Below are 25,304 nucleotides of genomic sequence, written 5' to 3'. Positions count from 1 at the left end.
CCTTTATGTTAAAGTAGATATGTAATTACAAAAAAGAAGATTTTCAGCAATTCTTAGATTTAGCAATTAAAAGAGAGAAACTTAATTTTGAAAAATGTGGTCCTTGCATATGGGCCCCTTTGACACTCAGGGCCCCGGGGAGGTGACCCGGCTTATAGTTACGGTTACGGCCCTGTTCAGGGTCGCCTCGAAAGAAGGAGGAGTTATAGTTTAGGGGGCCACGGCACTCGTTTTCTGACGTCACGCATTACGATCCAGATACGTTTCTTCACTTTTTCGTTAGTAGTTTGAATGAAGTCAAAAAGAGATAGCTTTATTCATAAAATTTCAAGCTCTGCTAGAAAGGGAATCTTCGTTTTAACAAAAACATTGTATTTACTTAGAAATAATTTCAAAAGAATATTAATTTAGTTATTTTTATGTGAAGTAGTGCAGAAAAATAACTTTTTCATCTATCTGCATATTTATAAGTTATCAGTTAAGTTGACTTAAAACGAATTTCAAGTAATTTTTTAAAATATCTCTTCTGCCTAAATTACGTGACATTAATTAGAATTTAATTTATTCTAATTAAACATAATTTATTTTGTGCATGTATTCCAGCTTCTTTTGCATCTTAAATTACCAAACCTTTAGCCTCATAAAATTTAGTGCAAATGAAATTATCATCCATAAGAAAAGCTGAATCTGAATGTATAGAGAGATAACTAGCCAATTTGATAAATGTTATGAGTTTCGTTAAAACATTTTAATTACAGATGGTAAATATTTCTTCTCCAAGTTATCTTTTTTTTAATTCAAAAAAATAAAAATGTGATTTAGCTATGATGTTGCTTAACAATTATTTATTGCAAATTATATTTTAAATCCATATAAGTTGAACAACCAACTAAACTTTTTATGATTCAACTAAATCTTCATTCAATCTATTGATATTTACTAATAGGAAGTTTTGAACCAAATAATTGGAATACTTTCAGGTAGGAGACTAGTCACATAAAAAAAAAAGAATAAAAAATAAATAAAAATAAAAATACAGACAAGATATGAAAAATTAAAATAACTGGCGGTGAATCATTTGTTCTTATAAATACTATCTTGCAATAATTTTTTTTTTAACTAGCAAAACAAAAGAAACTATTCAAAAGAAAACTTAAACCAGTCATGGTTTAAAACAAATATATAGAATAACAAAGCAAGAAAAATATTAGAAACATATTTTAAGTATTGTACTATTAATAAAATGAGCAAAATTATTATGTACTAGTATTAAGTAACCAATTTCATGGGTAACAACAATATTTAAAAATATTTTTTCCTCCCCTAATAGTATTAAAAATACATTGAATTCTCCCACTAAAAGCTTAAAAACTATTTACCAATAGCATTGCATTTTTGACAATTTTGTACAATTTGTATTACACAAAAAAAAAATTAAATAAATAAATAGAAATTACATTTTGAAATGTGTTTCACTAAAATAGCCAAACAGAAGAAATCATTCAAAGGGAAGTTTTTAAGCCTGACAGTGTTGTTAGATGCTTTACCCAACAAAAGCAAAATATAATTTGTTTTTTTCATCACCACTCGTAAAATAACAAATTTTATATAAGCCTTAGAAGAAATTCCTTAGAATTTTAATGAAAAATGCTTAAAATTCCAAGAGCTAATATTTCTTTAATGCAATCATACAACAAATAAGAACAAAACACGGACAATTAGAATAATAACTAGTAGTGCATTCATTATTTTCTGAAGAAAAAACAAGAAAAAAAACAATTTTGTTATGTAATCAACACAGCATACAACACAAACCAGCTGAAACATGGATCGTGATGCATGACGTCAGAGCTGAAGATCATTTTCAGTACCGAGGCCCCCTATTCAACTGTAACTCCTCCTTCTTTCGAGGCGGCCCTGCCCTGTTTCTAGAATATCAAGGCTGTTCACACATCACCTTGCAAGCATAACATAAGCGAAGGGATACACTGGAAATTCTCTGAACTTCATCCGGCTCCATTGAGCTTGTTGCTGGTTACATTCCGTCAACCATCCCATGATTGACCCATTGACTGTATAAAGATAAGAACAGGTTGCGCTAGGGGTCAAAGTTCGCCGTAAGAATTCCGGGTTACTACTTTCGAACAGAATATTCACGATTTACATACATACGAGTACTTAAATTATTTCAGTATTTTCGATTCCAAAATCATGTATTAAAACATATGCATTTAAATATTTTTATGTATGTAATTATGAAAAATAAAATATTAGCTATTTAATATAAAATCACTTTATAAATGCAACAAGCTGTTGAGAATAATATATGAAACTGCATATTTCCAATATGTAGTAGTATTTTAGTTATGGTTTCAAAATAAAAGTTTTTCTTACCCTCAAAATATAACATGGAAAAGTTTCAAAATCAACGGAAAGTATTATTTTGTTGAATAAAAGTCCATTCTAATTGAATATTTAATCCACATTGAAATTAAAACGATTTAAAATTGCAGGAAAAAGATATCTGATGATTATTGAATTCTAATATTTTCTTCCTTTCAAATCAAATCTTTGGGAACGATTCGCGATCGCAACACTCGAATACGCCATCTGGGGAGAGACCGGTTTCATGCCTTTAGCCCTTCTCCCTTCCCTCTCCTCCTCTTTTCAGTTGTATAGGAATGTACTACGATATTTTCCCTTTTCTTAATACTTTTCCTTTTTATTTAATCAAAATATTTTTTAAAATTTCCATGATACTTTTCTTTAGAACTATGTTTAATGCAGTTTTCAGTTTCATATAGTGTTTCAAGTTGAAAGATTTTAATCTATATGAAAATCAAGAGAGAAACTAACGTACTTCCTTCCTCTATGACTTTCCACACGCTAATGGGGAAAGCATGTGAAGTGTTGCCATAGGAAAAGAGTTCTGCTCTACGCCACCTGCCGCACATTTCGATCGCCAATTTTAACGTGTTTATAAATCGTCTGAAAATTAGATTTATTTTTTAAAAAGTTTTACAAATAAGTTTCACTTTTCAGAAATCCAAAGCATTTCTTATGTAAATGAATTTTTTCTAGCAAAATATAGCTTCGAATTCAATTTTAAAAAGGAAAAAAACTAAAAGAATTTTGAGTCATATGTCCCCTATAATTAAAATTTTAATCGTCTGCTTTTAATGTGCAGTGGGGGGCTACTTTGCGCAAATTCGAATTTGGCATTTTTCAAGTGCTGCTATTCAGTATTATATTTATTTCACGTTAAAAATGTGTGGAATTTGAAGATAGAAGTCTCTTCTATTACTACAAATATTTTTTCGAATTTTAAAAGAATCTCAGAGTGTGTTTTGTTCATCCAGCTGTGAAATGCAAAGACGTTGATAATACAATTGTCGTAAGTGCAAAATTTTTTATTTATATATTAATAAACAATTATATCATGTTAGCGTTAAAAAAATTTGAAAATAAATAACAAATAAACGGAAAATTAAAAAAAATGCACTTTGGGGCTACTTTGTGCAAAGTTTCATTAGTTTTTTTTTCCGACAGAAAAATGGTTAGACGTTATAAAAAAATACCTGGAACGAGAAACTACCGTGATTACACTTTAGAAAAGCTGCAACAATATTTGCAAGCAGTTGCTGGTGGTATGTCGATTGCAGAAGCTTCTCGGAAGTACAAAATCCACAGAAATACTATCTCTAATAAAATTCACAAGAAACACGTGAAACTTCCTGGTAAACTATTATTTTTCTCCTACAAAGATTTTTCTAATGAATTAATCAAACGATTTAACTCATAAAAATATATTTTGTAGGACATCAGGTGATTTTGACAGAAACTGAAAAGCAAGTTCTGTCATGTTCATTCAAGCATGTTATGTTCAAACTTATCAATATTATAAATGTTAATGAAGATGTAATAATCATTATTTTTGAAATTTCATCCATTTCAATGTTAAAAAAAGTATATGGTTTCCTTTCGTTTAAACTCAAATGTTTTGAAATAAACATTCTTTATAAGAAAAAATTCTTCAAAAAAAATGGTTTTTTAACGCTGAAAATTATTTTCAAACTAATATCTTTACATATCTTGATGTTTTTGTCTTTAAAAATGTCAACAATTAACTTTTTTAACAATTTTATATCAATATTTTACCAAAAACATGATTATTAAACTGAATTCCTATCGCTGCACAAAGTAGCCCCATTTGGGGGCTACTTTGTGCAGCGATGTGTACGAATAAACAAAAAGCTAGAATGGAATTTATATACCCCTCCCAATACTAAAACATACCTTGCACAAAGTAGCCCCATTTGGGGGCTACTTTGTGCAAGGTATGTTTTGACTTATTATTCGTAAATATTACATAAAAATAATGCCAATATTGATCAAATTCACTCGTCTGAGTCCAGTTATGAATATAATATCGATAAATTTTACTAAAGTTTGAATTAACATAGTTATTTTACATGTCAAAGTTCAAAAACTGCGAAATCCTGCACAATGACGGTATGTTAAATCATTTTAGTCAGATAGAATTAGAGCAAATGGCAGACACAACAGCAAAAAGCTTAACTACTAATTAGAAAGATGAGTTTATCGTTTTCTTGTATTATTTTTTAATTGAATTTATGAAGTTTTTTGTAATCCTTTGAGCATTTATTTCATTTTATTTCTATGACCCGTTTAGATGTTAATTTGTTCAGGATGTTTATGTTATGTCAGGATGTTAATTTGTTCAGTTAAAATGAAGACAAAAGTAAATTTTGTGAAGCAAATTACAATTTATTTTAAATAAGTTAATTTTCACCATTTTTATTGCTCTTATACTTATTTCAATCTTTAATATAATGCTTATTAAAATGGATGACATGCATCATTAATCTTCTTAAACTAATGGAAGATAAAATAAGGAAAATATTATGTAGTTTTCTTTTCTCTGTTTATAGTAGAAGTATTTATTATATGATAGGATAGAAATAAACTGGAGTAAATAAAAAATAGAAGAAACAGTTTTTTTTTTTTTTTTTTTTTTGTATAACAGAGCTAAAATCTAAAATAAAAGATTTGGAATTGATTAGAAAATTTTGATTTATGTAAATACACAATGCAAAAAAATTTGAAAACACACACTAACCTAAATTCACGTTATCCTATCTGAATTTAATTGTTTTCATTGAAATGAAGCATATAAAATCAACTTAGAAACAAATAATAACACAGAACTGCTATTCATTCAATATACTCATATATGGGTAAACTAAAATAAGACATCATTACATAATAAGGATGGTGTTTAAATTTCAAACTAACCATTCTCTTCAAGTTTTGGTAAAAGGCACTGGGTCCCCATACAACATGGATAAACTTCAAGATGTTATGATGACGTCAGAGTGGATTGATTGTCCTTAAGCATTATCGTTCGGAATTTTAGTAAGTTCTAGTTAATCATACGATTAAAACCAATTCATTTTTAGAAATCATTTATCTTAAAACTTTATTTCTTTCAGTAAATTATATATCCGTCAATGGGCACTGAAAATAACTCAGTAAAGCTAGATTCTAAAAAGGACAATATACAGTCATATTATCATAAGGCAGTTAGAGGTTGATAACAAATATTTTTTTTATTTTAGGAACAAACATTTTCGATTGAATTTTCTTTCCTTATTTTTTTTTTTTAAAAAAAAAGGCAAGCAAGTAGGACCTCTTTCAATCGGATACTTTTGTTAAGAAAAATCAACTCTCAAGCTTTTTCTTGATTTTTTTTTTATACACACTTAGTCCATCTCCCCTTATTTTTTAAATTTCGATAACTAACTAAAAAAAACACTTTTTGTACGGCATGAATGACTACATCGAATTGATAATTCGTGGGTAACAAAAAAAAAAATTGTTAGATGGAGAAATTTGTTGCGTTGGTTTTGCAAAAGAAATCTGAAAGCTTCTGTTTTGTTTGCTTTATTCATCTCTTCGTTATTACTAACTAGTTGAATACCCATTCTTCGTAAGGTAAGAAAAAGTAAACAATCAATAAATCGGAGTGAATCAACACTACGAAATCAAGCACAAAACTGAAAGACGAACACCAAAGCAATTAATTAAGCTAAAATAATTTCAATTTTTTTCAATTTATTATTTTTTGCCCTATGCAATGGTTTTATGTCATTAGGTTAAGCAGAACATGTTTTTAGAAGTTCATCCCATCAGAAAAGATAAATTATATTAAGAACCATTTGGCATAATGTTAATGCACAAGGTCAGTCACTAATAGTCAAAAATCACCACAATCAACAGTTTTCTCTGGAACTTATTCCTTTCTATGGGCAGTAAAAACGGATTTCCACAGTACCTATAACAACATAGGTTTTTTACCACCCTCCAAAACGTATAAGTACTCTAATATGACCATACTACACATTCAAAGCACCCGATACTCAAGCTTTATTTTCAAACTGCAACTATTAGATTTACCATAAGATGAATTCATCAAAATAAAGATTAACTATACAAATAGTATAATCTGAAATGCAATATTCAGAACTTACAACAATTTTCTCATGGTTTAATAAATAATTTCAAATCTTTTTCGTTCGTTCTTGCCAAGCTACATTTACTTAAATTTATAGAAAACCCGCCTTGAAAGGGTAAATAACTATACGAGAAACATGTGGTTTCATACAGCTTTTAAAATATAAATTCGGCAATGTCATCGCAAAAATTTTATTTGTGATAACGCACCTAACGCAGAAAACCAAAGATAAATGATACATAAAAAAGTGCGATAATTCTAAATTTTAACTGATTAGAGCTGCAAACTAACAAATTATTTATATAAAATATTTATCAAAACCTATAGAAAACACTTTCTTTGAGATGTAATGCGTGAAGCAGTGGTTGAAAAGAGTTTTAAAGTAGACAGTTAGATCCACAGTGTCTTTGAATGCATGTACAGTATGCCAAAAAAAGGACCATCTAAAATAACTTTTAATCTAATGATCGGATCTGCACGTTCTAGCACCTCAGTTATGCTACTTAATTAGCGTAGATGATATTTTAAGTTACACAATCAGATACAAAAACTTACTTTTTCTGAATAAAAACGAACTTCTTTTTCAACGGATTTGGATTTTTGATCCCCAAATCATAGGGGAAAGCCGTAATCTGGAAAATATGGTCCCCATAGTCTGGTCAAGACAGCTACCCAAAGTTTGGATCCCTTAATGTTAATTTTACTTTTTGCGTAGTTCGCCATATCTTGAGAAATTTTTAAGCGGACTTATATTTAGCACACATTTACAAAATTTGTTTATCTTAAGATAATTCCATGCAAAAAATAAATTTTAGTAAATATTATTATTTTATTTAATAATAGTCGAAAAATTTTGAATTGTAAGGTACAAAATTTTTTAAAGTCGCAGGGTATCAGCTACATTTTAGATTTTCAAATTCATGATTTTTCATGACTAATTCCAAGAACTTTTCATGACTTAACGAAGTTACTATTTTCTCCAACAAAAACAGAATAATAAATTTAAAAAGCATTATAATAACATTAATTGAAATGATAGGTATAACCAAAACTATTATACTCTGCATCTTCATATTTATTGATTTTAAATTTAAAAAACAGAGTAAAGAAAGAGTTGAAGCAATAAAATAGCTGAGCAACTAATTCCCCCCCCCTTTTTTTTCCCTGCAGAATTATATTCTAAAAATACTTTTCTTGTTCATCAGAAAGAAAATAAATACTGCTGATTCTTCTGCTTGCTTCAGCTAGAATTGATAAAAAAAAATAATAAAAATTCTGAAATCACAGAAGTTTAAAAGATACTTCGCTATAGAAATGTTTTTTCTTTCATTTTTTGAAAGAACACCATAATTTTTAAAGAACATGATAAAAACATTTTATATTTCAATAAAATATGACTGTGAGTGGGGATTTTGTTACAAATTCAGATATTCGGAGCACCATGAAATTGGGGGGGGGATTCCATTTTAAAAATAAAATTCTTTGGTGACCTAAATCCATGACTTATCTTGAAAAATCGCTAAAATCATGAAATTTCATGACAAATTTTATTCAATACTGAAATTCATGACTTTCCAGGTGCGCAGATACCCTGAGTACGTCACATGGCAAAATACAAAATTTGAGTAAATATCAGTCGAATAGTTCTTGAAAAATCTAATTTTTAAGTATACGAATTCTTTAGTTTTCTTAGTAAAATTAACTTTAATTGACATTTTGCGCAAAGAGATTTCAATGCAAAAAAATACTGCTTAATTGAAAACACAATTTTCTTAACAATATATACCATTTATCCTAAAATGATCACTAATTCGATTAATCAAAGAAAAACAAAAGGATATTAAAATCAATACTTGGAATATTTTAACCACTTTATGGAATTTCTGACACATTTTTGTACTAACTTTAATATAATTAAAAAGATGAAATATCTAACTTTAAAAAAGTTTCATTTTATAAAAATAAATATCATAATTTGTTTTTTGTTAGTTTTCTTCCTCTTTAGAAAAATCTGAACAAAGATATCTGCTGTATCATTTTTACAATAATTGGTAGAAATAAAAACTAAAGTGATACCTAAATGTTAACAAAAATTTCTGATGAAACCAATACATTAATTATTAACATTTAAAAAATTGCAATTAGGGAATTAAAAGGCTATAATTTGGTTAGGGCGTTTTGAACCAGTGTACATGTACAAAGGTTAAATAAAAAAATAATTTTATGTACGAAGAATTTCTTGATATGGAGATAAATACAGAAATAAAATGAAATAAATAAACAAAAATACATAATATAAATATAAAAAAAATCGATGAATGAAATTCAATTCAGACTAGAAACTAGAAAATAAAACGTTTATTTACATTTTACATCAATATGAAGCATATTTAAAAATATATCTAACTTTCTCCAAGGGGGTGCAGCTAATTGAGGATCTAGAAAAGGTAAAAAATCAGACATTAGTTTTGGTAATCATAAGAAGCTTTTCATAATAAGAAGTGATAGTATACAGTAACAAACAGTCTTCAGCAGTGCGATTGCAGTATAATAATAACAAGGGTTTATTATAATGAATGTAAAAGAGCATTTTATAAAATAGTTTTTTTTCCTTTAAAAAAAAAAGCTTGTCAATAAAGCGACAGAGCATTCAGCAATATTGGCTTAGTGAAGAATTTTAAAATGATTAAGTGAAATGGTTAAATTGATAATTTTTGTCAGTATTAAAGAGGGTAATTTCTACTTAAGAAAAAATACGGAGAAAGAAAAACATAGATCTAATAAAATTTGTGGACATAGATGTTATAGAAAATTTATAAAATTGAACACAATCAGATTTGCAGGACATATTTGTCTTTTAGATAAACCAGCTCTAAGCATGAGACTTTCATGTTCACTAATACAGATTTTGAAACCATTGAGATATTTAATATGCAACAAAAAGTATGCAAGAGTATTTAATATGCAACATAACATGACACATGGAGAATGTTGCGAGAAAGCAATGATGATAAGCAATAATTTAAATAAGTATTTTTTGTACGGAAATCATTACAGAGATTCATTTTACATATGCCTGCAACATTTGCACAGAATTAAAAAAACAATACATGGTTGCTAAGTGTTTTGCTTCAATTAATATTCGCTATTATTTCTCACATTTTCTTTTCTGCCAATACATTTGAATGCGAAAGGCTAATAGCCTTGGCAAAGACTATTTTAGTATACACATGATACTCACATTTTTGATTTCCAGGTGGACAGAGATGTCCAGTGGGGCTTACCCAAAAACCCACAACCTCTGGGCCGTTATTCCAAATTTATTATTTGATAATGTATATTTATATTAAAAATAAAAAGATGAATCTTTACTTTGGAGCCCCATATATTTAAATTTTTCAAATTTTATTATTAATATTTGATTCTTCATCAAGCAGTTTATGAGGTTTAACGTGTAATAACTAGGCTGTATCCTTCTGGGATAAAATTATGAACAATTCGAAATACATCAATCAACAGCATCGTCAACTAATGGTAAATCACGCATTTTCTTCAACAAAAAGTAATTCCAACAGCAATAAACTTTTTCATCAAATATATACATATAAAGAAAGATACTAGAAAATGTAATATTCACAATTATATATACACAAGGTTTAATTTATAACACATCAACATTTGAAAGTATATTTCATAACAAAAACAAAGCATACCAATTTGTGTTGTAGTAATATTTTTCTCCTCCACATTTCTAGAAGCAGTAATAGAGTTGACAGTAGAATCTGGTCCATAGCTCTAAAAAAAAACAAGCATCATATAAGATCAATTCTTTAAATTATCGATAAATATAAAACTATTTATAATAACATAGGTCTTAAACGGTAAAAAATCAAGCAACATATACAATCAAAATTCTTTGAGCTGCTGATCCATATAAAACAAATTATAAAATGAACCTAAAAGAAACTATTAAGTAAATATAAATAAGAATCATATTAATACCCATTGCGTAGGAGCAGTTTCGATTGTTTGATTAATAGGCCAAATATATGACATTTCAGCATCTATTGAAGAAACTAATAATTGCATCTTAGATTGTATTTCTTTTGCAGGAGAATCCAAACCATGTTGCAACAACACTCGCACATTATTCAAAAAATTATCTGAAAAAGAATATGCAGCTGTAAAAAACTATAAATTTATCAACATTTGATTTCTCAGGAACAATTCGGCCAATTCCATTCAAATTTTATGTCTTGTCATATAAAATTACATCATTCAAAATGATGTAAAAATTAGTATACCTTACAACAATCTAAGATTTTTTTTTGCATTGAATTATTTATTAATAAACAAACCTTACAATTATGTGCAAAAAATTTTCAATTTGTCTAAAAAGTTTTCGAGAAACGGCAAAATATGTAAAAGCATTAAAGAGTTTTAATTTTTGAGACCATATTTCTCAGATTGAATTTAGGTCTCATATTTTGTAGGTCAAAAATTCAAATCGGTCAAAAAAAATTCTTTTTTTAATTTTCTATCTGATTTTGTTATTTAAAAAAAATCGTCAATACTAATTAATTACCATACTTGAGGGAGGTCATCCCCCTTCAACCATTCTTAGTACGAGAAAATCTGATCATTAAATCAAAAGTTGTTTGAAATGATCAGTTTCTTTTTGCACACTGTACATAGACTAATACTAAACATAAAGATAAAATATTTAAAAAAGCATATATATTTCATAAATACAATGATAATTTCAGAAGCCAAGAATGATTTAACAAACTTTATAATGTATAATTAATGTTTAAATACAAGCAAGCAAAAAAATTAAAATGTATATATTTTAGAAATATTTTTCAAAAAAGTAAATAACAGATAATAAATTGTAAATAACAGATTTTTTTAAAAACTAAATATAGACAAATTATTTAACTATATATAGATTAAGTTATAAATAGTCTATAAAATAAATATTAAACAATGATTTAGAAAAACTAAATATCATAAAAATACAACTGAAGTTACAAACTTCATGTTTAAGAAATACCAATTAAATATTATTAACAAAATGCATGAATAATATATAAATTTAAAACACCTATGCCCATTGTATGTTCCTATTTTTTAAAACATATGTATGTATGTATGTTAATAAATGAACAAAAGAATTTACTTTTAAAAAATTCCTTTTTAATTCAATTTAAAATAGGAAAATAGTTTAATTTGTAACAAAATATTTATTTAAGCTAAGTTTTGAGAAATAAAGTATTTATTATCAGCTCAAATATTAGATTATTTTTCAATTTTTTTCATTCATTGAATTTAAAATTTAAGCATTGCATTCAATTTGATTTATTTGAATACAATACTTAAATTACAGCATGTTTGAGAAAAATTCAATAGTATATTAAATACAAAATATCAGATTAACTTTAAATAAATCTCTGAATCCATTTTTTAGTTAACTATTGATTGTAAAAATAATTAAGATGAAAAACTCATTACCTTTGAGACCATCTACTTTTCGTACTATTTCAGAAAGAGCAACAATCAGAGCTAAATCTTCATCAGGACTACCTTCTTTCAAGCGATATTTCTTTAGCTGTTGTTTTCTTCTGCTTTTGGAACTTTTACGAGTCATTATAGAGCTATAAAATATATAATTAGTAAATTATGCTTATACACATAATAACAATAATTGCATAGGTACAGTGTGCAAAAAAAAAAAAAAAATACTCTGAATAACATTTGACCTAATCATGTGATTTTCACGATCTAGGACTAAATTTTAATGGCTTGAGGGGGCGACCTTAAATATGCAAATAAATAAGTGCAGGCTATATCTCAAGTTATGAAATCAGACACAAAAATGTACTTTCTCTGAATAAACAAACATTTTTTCGAAGGATTTAGATTTCTGATCCCAAAAATATATGGTCCCAATTAGTTTGGGCAGGATAGCTCTCTAAAGTTACTTCTTAAAGTTAATTTTTGGGTACTTTGCTACATATTGAGAAGTTTTTAAGCAAATTGAAAACTTTTTGTACACAATTATAAAATTTGTTTATCGAATTTCATGCAAAAAATAACTTTTTGTAAATATTTATTATTTTTTAAAATGGCTGAACATTTTTTTGAATAGACTTTGTACACTTTTTGTATTGTTTTAAAGAATATAACGCTATATGGGATAATACAAAATTTGAGCAAAATGGGATTCCTGAGAAATTGAATTGAGAATTGAAGCTTTCCCATTTTTTAAACTATAGCAAAGTATGAAGAAATTTAACATGCATTAAATTAAACAGTGTCATTAAAAAAAAATCAGGCATTTATGAATAAAAATTTAAATAACAATTAAAAAAAATACCCAGACAAACGAGCAGATTCTGATTGAGAAGATGCAATATCTGAAACACTAGTAACCTCAGAAAACAGATCATCATCATTATACTTTGAAGAAAGAGCAACTGTAACATAAAAAAGAAATAAATAAATTATTTGATATCACTAAGGAACAATAACAGCCGTAAAGACAAATTTTCGTAAAACAAATAAAAATTTTTAATTTTAGTTAAATTTATAAAATTGAGAATTATATCCCATGAAAACTTTATATCTAAATCAAGTTTCAAATATATTAAGAATATAGCTAAGAATATTATACAGAAAATAACTGAAATGTACTAAATTTTGTTTGGCTATTTCCCAAGAAAATGAAAAAATGTTTATCTTTAAAAACATAAAAAGGCAGACTAGTTTTTGAACATTTAAAAACCTATCATAAAGCAATTTAACTGCATGCACAATGCCTTAAATTTCATACTATCTTACCCTCTTCATCTAGCTTCTTTTTTTCTGGACTTCGCAAATATTTCAGTCGGGAAAGATGTGTGTTGAAATCCTTTATTAACAAATCTAATTCTGGTATTAGGGTTTTATGAAGCATGCTAAGAGATGGATGTAGATGAGTTTCAGCAATATCATATCTGTTATACTTTGACATCTGAAATAAAACATAAGTAATTAATATATAGAGCCAAATCAATGAAAAAAATCTATTTTTTTTGTTGCATTTTCAGGACATATAATTTTGTTTTTTGGTTTTTTGTACAAGCACAATTTACACCATTATTTTACGAAATCCTAGTTGGAACAGAAAGTATGTTTGGTTTTTTATAGGGAGTATTAACACAACTAATACTAAGTGTCTTTTTCTACTATTAATTTTATTATTTTTTACATTACAATGTTAAGGCAACTGAGGCAAAAAAAAAATTTAATAAAGGAGGGTTGCCACACTAATCTGGAAAATAAATTCCCAGTACATACTATACACAATATATTAAAAGGAAATACAGAATCACTGTGCTCTTGTGTGAGCTATATTGGACTAACTTTATTTTTGATTGCTGGAAAAATTTGGAGGAAGAAAAAAAAGAACATACTGCCATAGTAAATGAAATAGTTTAGTATAGCTGATATGTCATCCTTAAATATTGCATAAATTGCACTTTGAGTGGTCCCCATTTTTCAAAAAACGAAAATAAGAAACAAAATTCCCTGTATTTTCTGAGGTTTGTAAAGAAAAACCAAAAATTTCCCTCAGCATTTTCCCTGTTATTTGAGGTGATTTTTAAATTCCTCGTATCTTCCAGATTTTTCCTCTTCTCCCTGTGGAGGGGCAACCTTGTAAAGATATCTCTAGTTCCGGATATTTTTTTAAAAAATAAAAACACAATGCATTAAAAAGAGTTTTACTTATTTAATATTTCAATCATAATAAAATAGTAATGAATATTGAAAAAACAACTATGCAAAAAAAGTCTACTTTCACAAGAACAGTAAATGTTCAGAAAACACTACATAAAAATAAAATTTGAATCATAAAGTCAATAAACAAAATATTACCAATAGCAAGGCACTACTCCATTCATATCCTTCAATCAAGGTAACCACAGCTTCTTCAATATCCTAAAAGTAAAAAGCAAGTGCTTATCAAGATTCATACTAAATCAACATGAAATATTAAAAAAAAAGTTTAAAAAAAAGGAAAAAAAATATAGAGAGACTTTCTTAAGTAAAACCTTTAAATATCAAAAAATATTCTCTTTAATGATGTTTTAAATAGGGTTTACATTTTAAATTTCACTTATTTAAAAATTTAAATGCCTCTGTAAAAATTTACTCATACATAAATATAAAAATTAATGTCTGTTTGTTTGTTATTTATAGACCCCTAAGCCATCCAAACAAGAAAAATGAAATTTGGCATATTGATCGTTAGAAGCACAGGGAAGGTCACGGTCGACATGAGAGCAGTGTACTACAAACTGTTCAAGAGGGAATAATGAGCTGGAATTTTCTGATTGGATAAGCATTAGCTATTGTTTTAAAATCAATTATTGACAATTCTATTTTTTCAAATATTTTAAAGATAGCATCAGCTCTATTCAATCAAAAAAAAAAAAAAAAAAAAAAAAAAAAAAAAAGTTTATTGCACGTACTTTGACATTTAATTATTTTTTATTTACCATGTCAGACAAATTCAATGATCATATGCAGTTAATGCAGTAGCATAGGAGGACATTGTCACCAAATTCAAATTAGTATTCCAATAATTATCTGAAACCACATTTTTATTTTGTTCATATAAATTTTTTAAAAACGCGTTTCTAAAAAAGTAAATAATTTAAAATTAATAAAAATGTGATAATAATTTATTTAGGAGATATATAAAAATTCGCTATACTATTCTTGACCTCAATGATACTTAAGTAATTTAAGTAATGTAAAAAAGCCACATATTTGTTTATATGAACCACAGAAAATAGTAATACGAAGATGACATTTAATTAATTTTGGTAACACATACTACTGGTATTATGGTGAATTATGCCATTGTAATAACAATTCTGTGTGTGTGTTTCATATGGCTTTATTAGGAATTCAATCCAGAAAATTTGACAACTCACTGCATCACAAAGGAGCAGAAAAATAACAAAGTAATAACAATTCTTTAAACAGATTTTCTGCGGGCTCAGAAAATATTTCTTCTTATGGTAGCAAAGATAGTGCATTAATATTTTAAAGAATTAAAAGAACTTTTTACCACTACCACTTATAAATATTTTAAAAAGTAAAGGTCAAATAGAGAAAGGGTCATACTCTAAAGTCGTTATCAAAGTTTTATAAGAATTCTATTTGTCTTTAAAATTTTGGTTTTAGTGCTACCAATGATAAATTTTGCACAAAACTCAAATGTTGAAGGGTTATGTAATAGGCACCAAACATAACATATAAAATATTATATCAATGTATTAGGTAAATATTAAATCTGCACCAATTCTAAGCATTTTTAATACTGATACTGTGGATATAAGAGTATTTAAGGGCTATCAAAGGATATCAAGGGATATTTACCAGAGAAAATTACTTGATAGAGGTTAATTTTTACTACAGTAGGGAACCGATTATCCGGAACGATCGGGATCATTGCTATTCCGGATAACTGATTTTTCCGGTTTTCTGAATCTCTACAAAAAGCCGTTTTTTTTTTATTGTTAAACCCAACTAAAAAAAAATATTTGGAAACAATCTTAAAAAGAAGAAAAAACGATGAAGTAATATACTAATGATTATTTCCAAAATGATGGTAAGGTAAACATCTTTCAAAAAAGAAAGAAAAATCCTAAAATCTTATGAGGAAAAAAAAAATTTTAAAAATTGCGGGAAAATTTATCGAATTTCATTCCGGTTTTTTGGTTTTCCGGTTTTCTGATTTCCGGATAACGAATTCTGTACTGTATCATGAGTTAGTTGCAAGCAATACTACCATGCTATAAAAAATCATGTTTTGTTTTATTCAACTAGGGTGGGCAACAAATAATAACGAATAAAAACACAATTGAAATTATTTAGCTTTATTAATTGTGCCAGTACCTTTCAGTTTTGAGCATAATTTCGTAATGTTTAGCACTGATTTATTGATTCTTTTTTTTCTTTATTCACTCTTCATACTACCCTACATTAACATTGAAATAACACTTTCAGTTTTTGACATTTTTTAAAATTTCTCCAGAAATAATAAGATAGTTATTTCAAAACTTTAGAGGCGTTTAGATCAAGCAAGTCTCAATACTTATCAATAAAATTTAAATTATTCAGAGGTTTGAGAGATAGGCAATAAATTACGAACAAAAAAAGCGTTTTTGAAGACTATGTCAGAAGCTATAGCAATAAACTTGTATCAACTATTTTGGTTCTTATATGTAATAATTGGATAAAATTTTACAACCTTAGCTTAAATATTTATGAAGGTATGGAAATATTAAAAAAAAAAAAAACTAATTTCTTTGTCTTCTGTTTTTTTTGCTATAACTTTAAAATAAAATTTTAAAAAAAATGGAGCAATTTTTAATTAATAAAAAAATTAAATTTGTAAAATTTTTTTTTTACAAATTATGCAAGATATGAGCATATAAAGTAGTACCTTCAATTGTGCAAAAGATATTTTAAAAAATTTGCTCATAATTTTGTTGTGTAATGTTTCGTAATTTATGAAGAAAGTCTGATTTGAATATATTAAAAGTTTTAAGGAATTTTTGGTAAATTTTGTAGTAAAAAAAAAACTTAATGACCTTTTTCACAAATTTCATTTAACCAAATTACTTTTTACAAAAATTATATATACCCTAAAATATTTTTGGGGTTTCTACCTTACAGTTCATTTTATTTCGCAGTGCATAAATTACAAAATTTTTAAATTATGTAGAAAAATTTACAGGGAATATAAGACAATAAAAAATTAACATTCGATAGTTATATCAAGAATTATTAGCTCTTATTAAAAAAATAAAAGCTCTTATTAATCTCTTATTAAAAAATAAAAGGAAAACAAGCATTTTGAGCCATGTCCAAAATACAAAGGTGACCAAAGATATATTAAACTACTTACCTTAACAAAATGTTCAAGTAAGTAACCCGCTTCTAAATATTTTCTTTTGTCTTTCAGTCTCTCTAAAAAAGAAATCATTTTTTTTTATACAATCTGAAAAGATATAAAATGTACAAACAAGAAGTAATTTTCTACTAAGTAATTATTTATTAAGTTAAGTAATTTGAAACAATTATAAATGGAAGAAATTTAAAAAAAAATCACTAAACAAAAATTAATTCTGCAATCACAAGATGTTGATCAACCTACCTACTATGTACTGACAAGTTCCCAGAACTTTCTGATCATTGTATTTAAGTTTATAAGCAAGATTTAAGGCTTCTTTCCAGTTTGCACTTTCTCTATAGGCTTTAAAAGCAAATTCATCAGCTTCAACTCTACTGAACACTAAACCAGCCTCATCATGATAACCTTTGCTTTCTAGGTACATGCCATACTCAGTCCATATTGTCTAGAAGAGAAGAACTATGTCATTAAAAAAGTAATGAAGTATGCACGAGTATTAAAGAGTCAAAATATAAACTGTGATGTGCAGTATTCAGAGCTAATGAGCTGTAAGTAATGAAATTTTATTTTATTTTATAACTGTCGCTGAACAGCTGACCCAATTTTATGGGTTTATGAGTACTAATGTTCAACTCTATAGCCTTGTGATTTTGAACCCAATTCAGAAGACAAGGGAACTCCTGGATCGAGTATTGGGAGAAATTTTTGTGTTCGTGGAGGACTTTTTGATGGAGCTAACCCACATTTGCGGTACATGGAGAGGAAGACCACGAGAACCTCCCACGGTTAGCCTGACAGCAAGGGGACTCTAACCCATGATCCTTCTACCACTTAGGATATTTCACGTCAGCACTGTGGTCGGTGCAAAGCGGATGCGTAATTTGTATCAACTGGGATTCGAACCTGGTTCACCTCATTGGAACGTGAACGCTCTATCCCCTGAGCCGTTGCGGCTCAAGTAATGAAATTGTTGTCATTACTTTTTTCGTAGTTTGTAACGCAATTTTGAAAAAAATTTAGTAGTGAGTAGCACAATACAAAAAAATAATAATAAACACGCTGGTTTGTAACAATGCCGTGCCTTTACTTATTGTTATTTTGGTAAAGGAACAGAATTCAAACGAAACTAGTTATTTGAATCTGATTGGCATAAATCTTAAGTGAGTCCATCAGAGAGAGCGTATCAGTTAGTCCATATTAAGGATGTCCTAGGTGTAATTTTTTTTTCTTTACAAATTAACGTAAGGGTTAAGCATTTAACAATATCTTTGAAAATTTCAGAGTATTTCTTGAAATAAATATTCTTTCAAGAAATGGATAAGTTGGAGGCTGAAAGAATAAATTTGTAAGAAATAAAAAGGTTTATTTATTATTCCAAGCCCATTTTTACATTTTTTGAAAAGTAGCTTTAGTTAATTGCAAAAAATGCACTTTTCTACGCTTCTAACCACTGAATTCAAATTGTGCATAGTAATCACGTGTGAAAAAGAAAAAAAAAAACTTCTTTTTTTCTTGCTGGTCAGTAACGACATGTAGGGTTATTAACAATCGATAACAAACAAAAGCTAAAATATATTATAATATAAAATGCATGCAAATAGAAAATGACTCAAATAAGAAATATATAAATAAATATAATTTGTTTTTCAGTATTGCCAACCAATAAAAACAAAACAAGCTTCAAGTTTAAAAAAAAAAAGGAAAAAAAAAAGATATTTTTATCAGTTAGAGTTTAACATATTGGATAAATAAATTATTTCAATATTTTTTGTTTTAAGTATTTTCAGTTTGAAACAAACAAGAGCTTTTAAATTCGATGGAATTTGAGATAGAAAGGCATTAGTGGTTAAGACTAGGTCAGATCAGTAGACAACATTATGAACTGAAAATCATGAGAATTTTATGAAAAATTTATAACAGATAAAAATATTATATTTATCAAAAACATAGCTAAAAACTTTGAACATTGGAGACAATTTACTTTATTTTCCTGAGAAGATGGAGGATATAGATAAAGAGCATCAACATACAATTTCTTCTCTTTTATCAGTGTCAAACATTCCTCAAAATGATCAGCTAAAAAAAATAATTCTGAATAAGTACACAAAAAGAACAAAATATCAATTATTTTCAATAAAAAAAATTTATATGTGAAGCTTCATTAAAATTATTAGTTAATAATTACACATGGAGTAGCTTTAAATAAGAAAACAATATTTTTTTTAAAACTTACAAGAAATTGTATAAGCAGTCATAAAAATAATCAGCTAAATTAATGGTTCAGATAATTATTTATAATTCTGAAGGAGTACATAAAAATAAAACAAAAAATATAGATATCTAACTTAAATTATAAAATTTAATTACATAAGTCTTCATCAAAGCTAGCACTTAAATCAATTATAGCTACATTATTTGTAAATGAGAAAATACAAATAATAAAATAATGATGATTTTTAACTTAAAATGTCAAACACTTAAATTAGTGAAGCAAACTTTTGAATGAGCAAATGAAAATCAATTTATTTAACATATTAAAGAAATTTTGTAACATACAAAATCAACTCACCACATTTACTGATGTGCTCCAAAGCTTTTTTAAACCTATTAAGATGCATATCAATTTTGTATTTGCGGTAATTTTCTTCTAAGTTTTGAAGTTCATTGTAAAAGGGCAAAAATTCCTTTGGATCCTAAAGTGAATAGATAAAAAAAAGAATAACTTAATAATATATTAAGTTGAAACACATTTCGGATTATTTACTTATTAAATGATTAAACATATTTGAATAAGGCGAAGATAGTCTGGTTGGGCATTGGGCACATGACCAAGAGGTTGCGAGTTCGATCCTAGCCAGCCAAAGACTTGCCGTGTAGTAAGTGGTGATTGGTGCATTTTAAATCTGCCGGGTCACAAAATCCACCATATTTTCAAAACAAATAAGATCTCTGGGGGTACTAAATTGGAGATTGAACGTTCTCTGGTTTAGCTCTAAATTGCAATCTGTGAATGAATGGATGTATGAATTGGTCAGCTCTATAAATGGACTGTGACGTGTATATGGCCAAAGTCATATTTTTAGCCATAGATGGTGCCACTGGCATTCTCTTTCTCGCAGGATTGCTGGTATTGGCAAGTGTCATCAGAAAAAACAACACATTTTTAAATTTCAAAGATTGTTGTAAAACGGCAATATATACATATTTTTTGTTCTTTAAGAAAGAACAAATGAGAAAAAGCATAACATAATGATTTCACAGGTCTAAATTTCGAAGTTTAAGAGAAAACATTTTTCTATCCTCTCAGAAGAAAAAAAAAATTTTTTTTTTTAGAAAGAATAAAAAAAAAATTTAAAAGAAGAATTTTCCTTTTTTTATAGCTCAGATGAAAAAGGAATAATATAATCAAATATTAAGCTGAAATTTATTTATTTTTATTTTTTATAATAACTTAAAGAATTAACATTTCTTTAATCTTTAAAGTTTACTTCAAAATTATAATATTAATTTAGAATAATAAATTTAAAATAGACATAGATGTAATAACATATACTGGTGGTTAAAAGTTAAGCATATGACCTTCGTTCACATATGTCCTATAGTTAAAGTATGCTTAACTTCCATGCGCAATTGTAATGATCAGGGATGAGATTAGCTAAAAAGCAAAAAAGCCGAATTTCCACGATAGTAAATTTTACGCAAGCGCAACCCTTTAATAATAAATTCCAGACAGTTTAAGGTAATAAATAATGTGTTGACATACAATTGTGTACTAATCTATTATTATATAACTGATTACATTGATACTTAACATTTAGTGAAAATAAAAATCACAAATTGAAAAAATAAAGCTGGAAATCATATTTTTCCTCAGTTCACATAAGAGACAATTATTACTTGAAAAACTACCTGGTTTAGCAAATTAAAACTACTGAGAATATACATTAATATTTCATTTCTTTTAATAAATACTGTTATGTGATTTATAGCAAATATATCAGTAATATTACTTTTTAAATTATATTGGAAAAAAAACTTTAACAATGGACCGAATCATTATGTTCATATTATAGTCTAATCTAACTAGAGCCCTCTAAAACATATCAATAACAGTGAAGTAGAGATATATAGTAACTCCTTAATATACAAAAATTGCTATTTTAGTTTGAAAAATTACATGACAATCAGCAACTCTTTAGATAATTGTTTTTTATTTGATAAGAATTTTGCATTTTATAGCATAAATAACAGCAATTATAAATAAAATTTTGATGAAAAGTTAATTAACTCTTTTTCTAAAAAAATATATATATAATTAAATTAAATCCCTTTTTAAGTGATTGCTTTTATTTGCTATATCTTTTATGTTTGCTATATTTAGTCGTTAGTCCCTCTTCAAACATCTTGTGACAAATCCTATTTTTTCTTCTTTACAAGCACAGAATGTAAGTTTTATACATATTCCCTTCCAGTTTCTCTGATGTTGTATCACTTACATATACTAATAATCGTCGTTAGAAAAACAGTCACCTTTATAGTAACTAATTAAAAAAAATATCTATTTCTTACAAGAATCGATAGAAGATAGTTGATCTTAAAATTGCGTGAATATGAATAACAATTATGGATTTTGAAATCACATGAATATGAAACTAGATAAACGATTTCGAAAATGAGAAAATAGAAACTGGTATTTAGAATTTTTAAAACGCGTAAATACAAATCACGATTCATAATTTTTAGATCACGTAAATACGAATCATGATGCGTAATTTTTAGATTGTATAAATAAGAATTATGATGCATAATTTTTAGAATGCGTGAATGGGAATCCCAATGCCTTATTTTAAAATCTCGTATAAATACAAAAAACTATGTTTGATATTATAAACCGCATGAGCAAATCAAGACATTGAATTTTAAACTTGCGTGAATACGAATCGCTACATAGGTTTTTAAAAAGGAGTAAATACAAATCACAATATCGGATTCTTAAATCTCGTAAATAAGAATCGCAATGTACAATATTCAAATCGCGTGAATAAGAATCGCAGCACGCAAATATGAAAAGCTATGTTTGATATTAAAATCATGTGAATAAGAATCGAGATATTAGCAAATTACAGGCTTGGGACCTCTAAAAGGCTTGTCAGAAGCAGCGTCGTTTGAACTACAAAAATCGGATCTATCTGGAGGGTCGGTAAAAAATTCGAAAAATCTTATCTGCTGCGTGTAAAGAGGGAGAAAATAGCTAAAATAAGTAAAAATGGTAAAGGATTGGTAGCAATGTAGTTTGAATTTTCTGTTTCTCTTTGAAAATCGGTGAATTTTCTGAAAAAACGGAATATTTATTAAAAAAAAGTGAAATTTTTAGAAAATATGAATTTTCGATTTAAAAAAACTGAAATTCAAGAGATAAAAGTGAAAAAAGCGGAAGTCCGCTAAAAAGCGGAAAAATCTCATCCCTGAATGATTTAACTCTATTAACCATTGAAGCTTTAAAAAGGAAAAAATAAATAAATAAATAAGAATGAAAGAAAGCTAAAATAAGTTTCAACATGTCTAAAATGCTTGAAATTCCAATTTTAAGTAAAACATCAGGAAAGTAAACATACATATATTAAAATAACTATTTATAATAACGCTCACCTTCTGAGATTTTTGTGCAACCATAATAGTTGTAGGTAAGTCATAAGTACCAAATGCCACATCAATCAATTCATTAACATTTACTAAATAAAGCAAGAAATCCAAGGCATGATTTATAGTATCTTGTGTATTTTTCAAACTACCAGAATCTAAAAGTAAAAGTTGGTTTACTTATATCACAAAGAAAGAATAAAAACAATATAGCTTGCAATATAATTTCATGGAACAGGTTATGTATTTCTTAAAATGGAGAGCAAAATTTAAATTTTTTTTTTTAAAATCTTGATATCATTGTGAAGTTCCATGGAGTTCTGGACATTGATCTGGTTCCAGTCTTATTTATAAATTAAAAAAAAAAAATAATGAAACTTTAATTTCAAAAATAAACAAACTTGAAAGTTTAAACAATCAATTAGCTGTTTACATAATTATTTATTAAAAAATGGCTAAAAACTAGTATAATTGGTTTAGAGTATTTAGTCACTTGTTTATGTGACTGCAAATTAAAAATCCCAGTATAATAGATAGATAACAAATTTGATTTTAGCATTTCATTATCAAAATTTTGAAAGTTAATTTTTTTCTCATAGCTAAACTTTTAGTTTTACAATAATTTTAAATGAAAAATGTATTTCTAGACTATTACTTTACTTATCTTTTCAAATAAATTAAATTAATGAATGTAAGAATTTACTCTTTTTAATAACCTTTGTTTTTGAAACAAAGATAAATAATTTCCTTAGAATTAAAAATAAAAATTAGAAATTCCATAGAATTTAATTAAAAATAATTTCCTTAGAGAAAGTAGTAAAAAAAAAAAAAAAAAAAAAAAAAACAATACAAAAGCAGAAAATAACTTATTACATTACAAAATTATTTTCAATCTAAAATTCACTTTTTTAATATTTATTTCAAAATTTGAACGTCAAGAAATAATAATTTTTTTTGTTTAAAAATGAAGACAAAAAAATTAAGATAAAAACGCAAATGATATAATTAAATACCATTTGTGCTTAATATATCTCTTAAAAAAAAAAAGAAAAATAGATATTTACCTTTAATGCTTTTTATTTTTAGCAATGCTTTATCAAGACCAGAAGGCTTCATCAAAGCATAAGTGGCCAAATAAGGAAGCAAATGCCTGCAATATAAATGAAAACAATTTTTAAAAATTCTGCTCTTGCACAAAACTGATCCATGATCGAAAGAAAGAATAACCCAAATAAAACTCATTTTTGAAGTTTGTCACAAAAATATGCTACAGAAAATTTTGCTAATGAAAACAAATATAATTAAAATAAATAAAGAACAGGAATTGATCAAACAAATAAAGAAGAGCTAAAAATTCACAATTTTGACTTATTAAGGCTAATTTAAAAAGTGCCTGCAAATTAACTATATGTTTCTTTTTAATCTTTTAAGACATTATATAGCAAATCTGCTTCATATTATATTCTAATACATTGTTATTCAACTGCGAGTTCGAGGACCATTGCCAGGCCGCTATATATATATATATATATAGCTCTATTTACAGGTCCGCAAACACTATTACCTTAAATTTGTTATTTATTTAAAGATTTCTTTTCTCAACTTATAGAAAGAGGATAAAAAAGAATGCACTTTAATCAGATTTTTTTCCTTTAGTAGTAGCTTCAATGTTTATATCAGACTAGATATAAATACAATATTTTGTTACAGCATGTGCTTTTAACTACACAAGCTATTGTTAAAATTGTATTGCCTTTTTCTTCAACTTGTTTATGTGAAATAACATTTTTTATTATGGCTGTTATTAATACAAAACGCCAAAATCAATTAAATTATGTGCCGCTGTCACTAGGTTTGACACCTGGAATTGACATGCTAGTTGGCAACAAATAAAAGTTCAGAACAAGATTGAAAGATTAAGAACCAGCAATCACATAATTGACTTCATGTATTTATAACAGTCGTCATTATATAATTAGAAATAAAGCATAAATTAATTTTTTAGTGCTACTGCTTACAATTGACAAGCTAAATGAAGGAAGACAGCAAGTTACAATTTAAAAAAAGCACAAACTTTCGAATTAAAAAAACATGTTAAGGTCCACTGACCCAGAAAACGTGTAACCTTACGGCAACCTTGTCTCGGAATTTTCTTTTCAT

The 25,304-nt window shown here is 27.0% G+C and overlaps 1 protein-coding gene across 4 annotated transcripts in view; it reads right to left on the bottom strand.

The window, feature by feature from the left end:
* Positions 1 to 8,878: 8,878 nt before the first annotated feature.
* LOC122268373 (elongator complex protein 1) overlaps positions 8,879 to 25,304 on the bottom strand; it is a 45,337-nt gene continuing 28,911 nt past the window's right edge. For 3 of the 4 annotated variants that reach the window (XM_087161512.1, XM_087161514.1, XM_087161513.1), the window contains exons 22-34: positions 24,209 to 24,294; positions 23,154 to 23,302; positions 20,074 to 20,197; positions 19,486 to 19,580; positions 17,748 to 17,949; positions 17,499 to 17,560; positions 14,453 to 14,515; positions 13,376 to 13,547; positions 12,912 to 13,011; positions 12,047 to 12,189; positions 10,538 to 10,698; positions 10,249 to 10,330; positions 8,879 to 8,973 (exon numbers count right to left, since the gene is read on the bottom strand). In XM_087161512.1, the coding sequence (XP_087017638.1) occupies positions 8,894 to 8,973; positions 10,249 to 10,330; positions 10,538 to 10,698; positions 12,047 to 12,189; positions 12,912 to 13,011; positions 13,376 to 13,547; positions 14,453 to 14,515; positions 17,499 to 17,560; positions 17,748 to 17,949; positions 19,486 to 19,580; positions 20,074 to 20,197; positions 23,154 to 23,302; positions 24,209 to 24,294 (1,519 nt within the window). In that variant the 3' untranslated portion in view covers positions 8,879 to 8,893. The remainder of the gene's footprint in view (positions 8,974 to 10,248; positions 10,331 to 10,537; positions 10,699 to 12,046; positions 12,190 to 12,911; positions 13,012 to 13,375; positions 13,548 to 14,452; positions 14,516 to 17,498; positions 17,561 to 17,747; positions 17,950 to 19,485; positions 19,581 to 20,073; positions 20,198 to 23,153; positions 23,303 to 24,208; positions 24,295 to 25,304) is intronic. The other variant, XM_087161515.1, reaches the window with a different exon arrangement.

This window comes from Parasteatoda tepidariorum, chromosome 4 (assembly GCF_982258835.1).
Source record: "Parasteatoda tepidariorum strain Cologne lab strain chromosome 4, Ptep-v5.0, whole genome shotgun sequence".
Taxonomy (NCBI): domain Eukaryota; kingdom Metazoa; phylum Arthropoda; class Arachnida; order Araneae; family Theridiidae; genus Parasteatoda; species Parasteatoda tepidariorum.
This window is presented reverse-complemented; position numbering and strand designations above follow the sequence as displayed.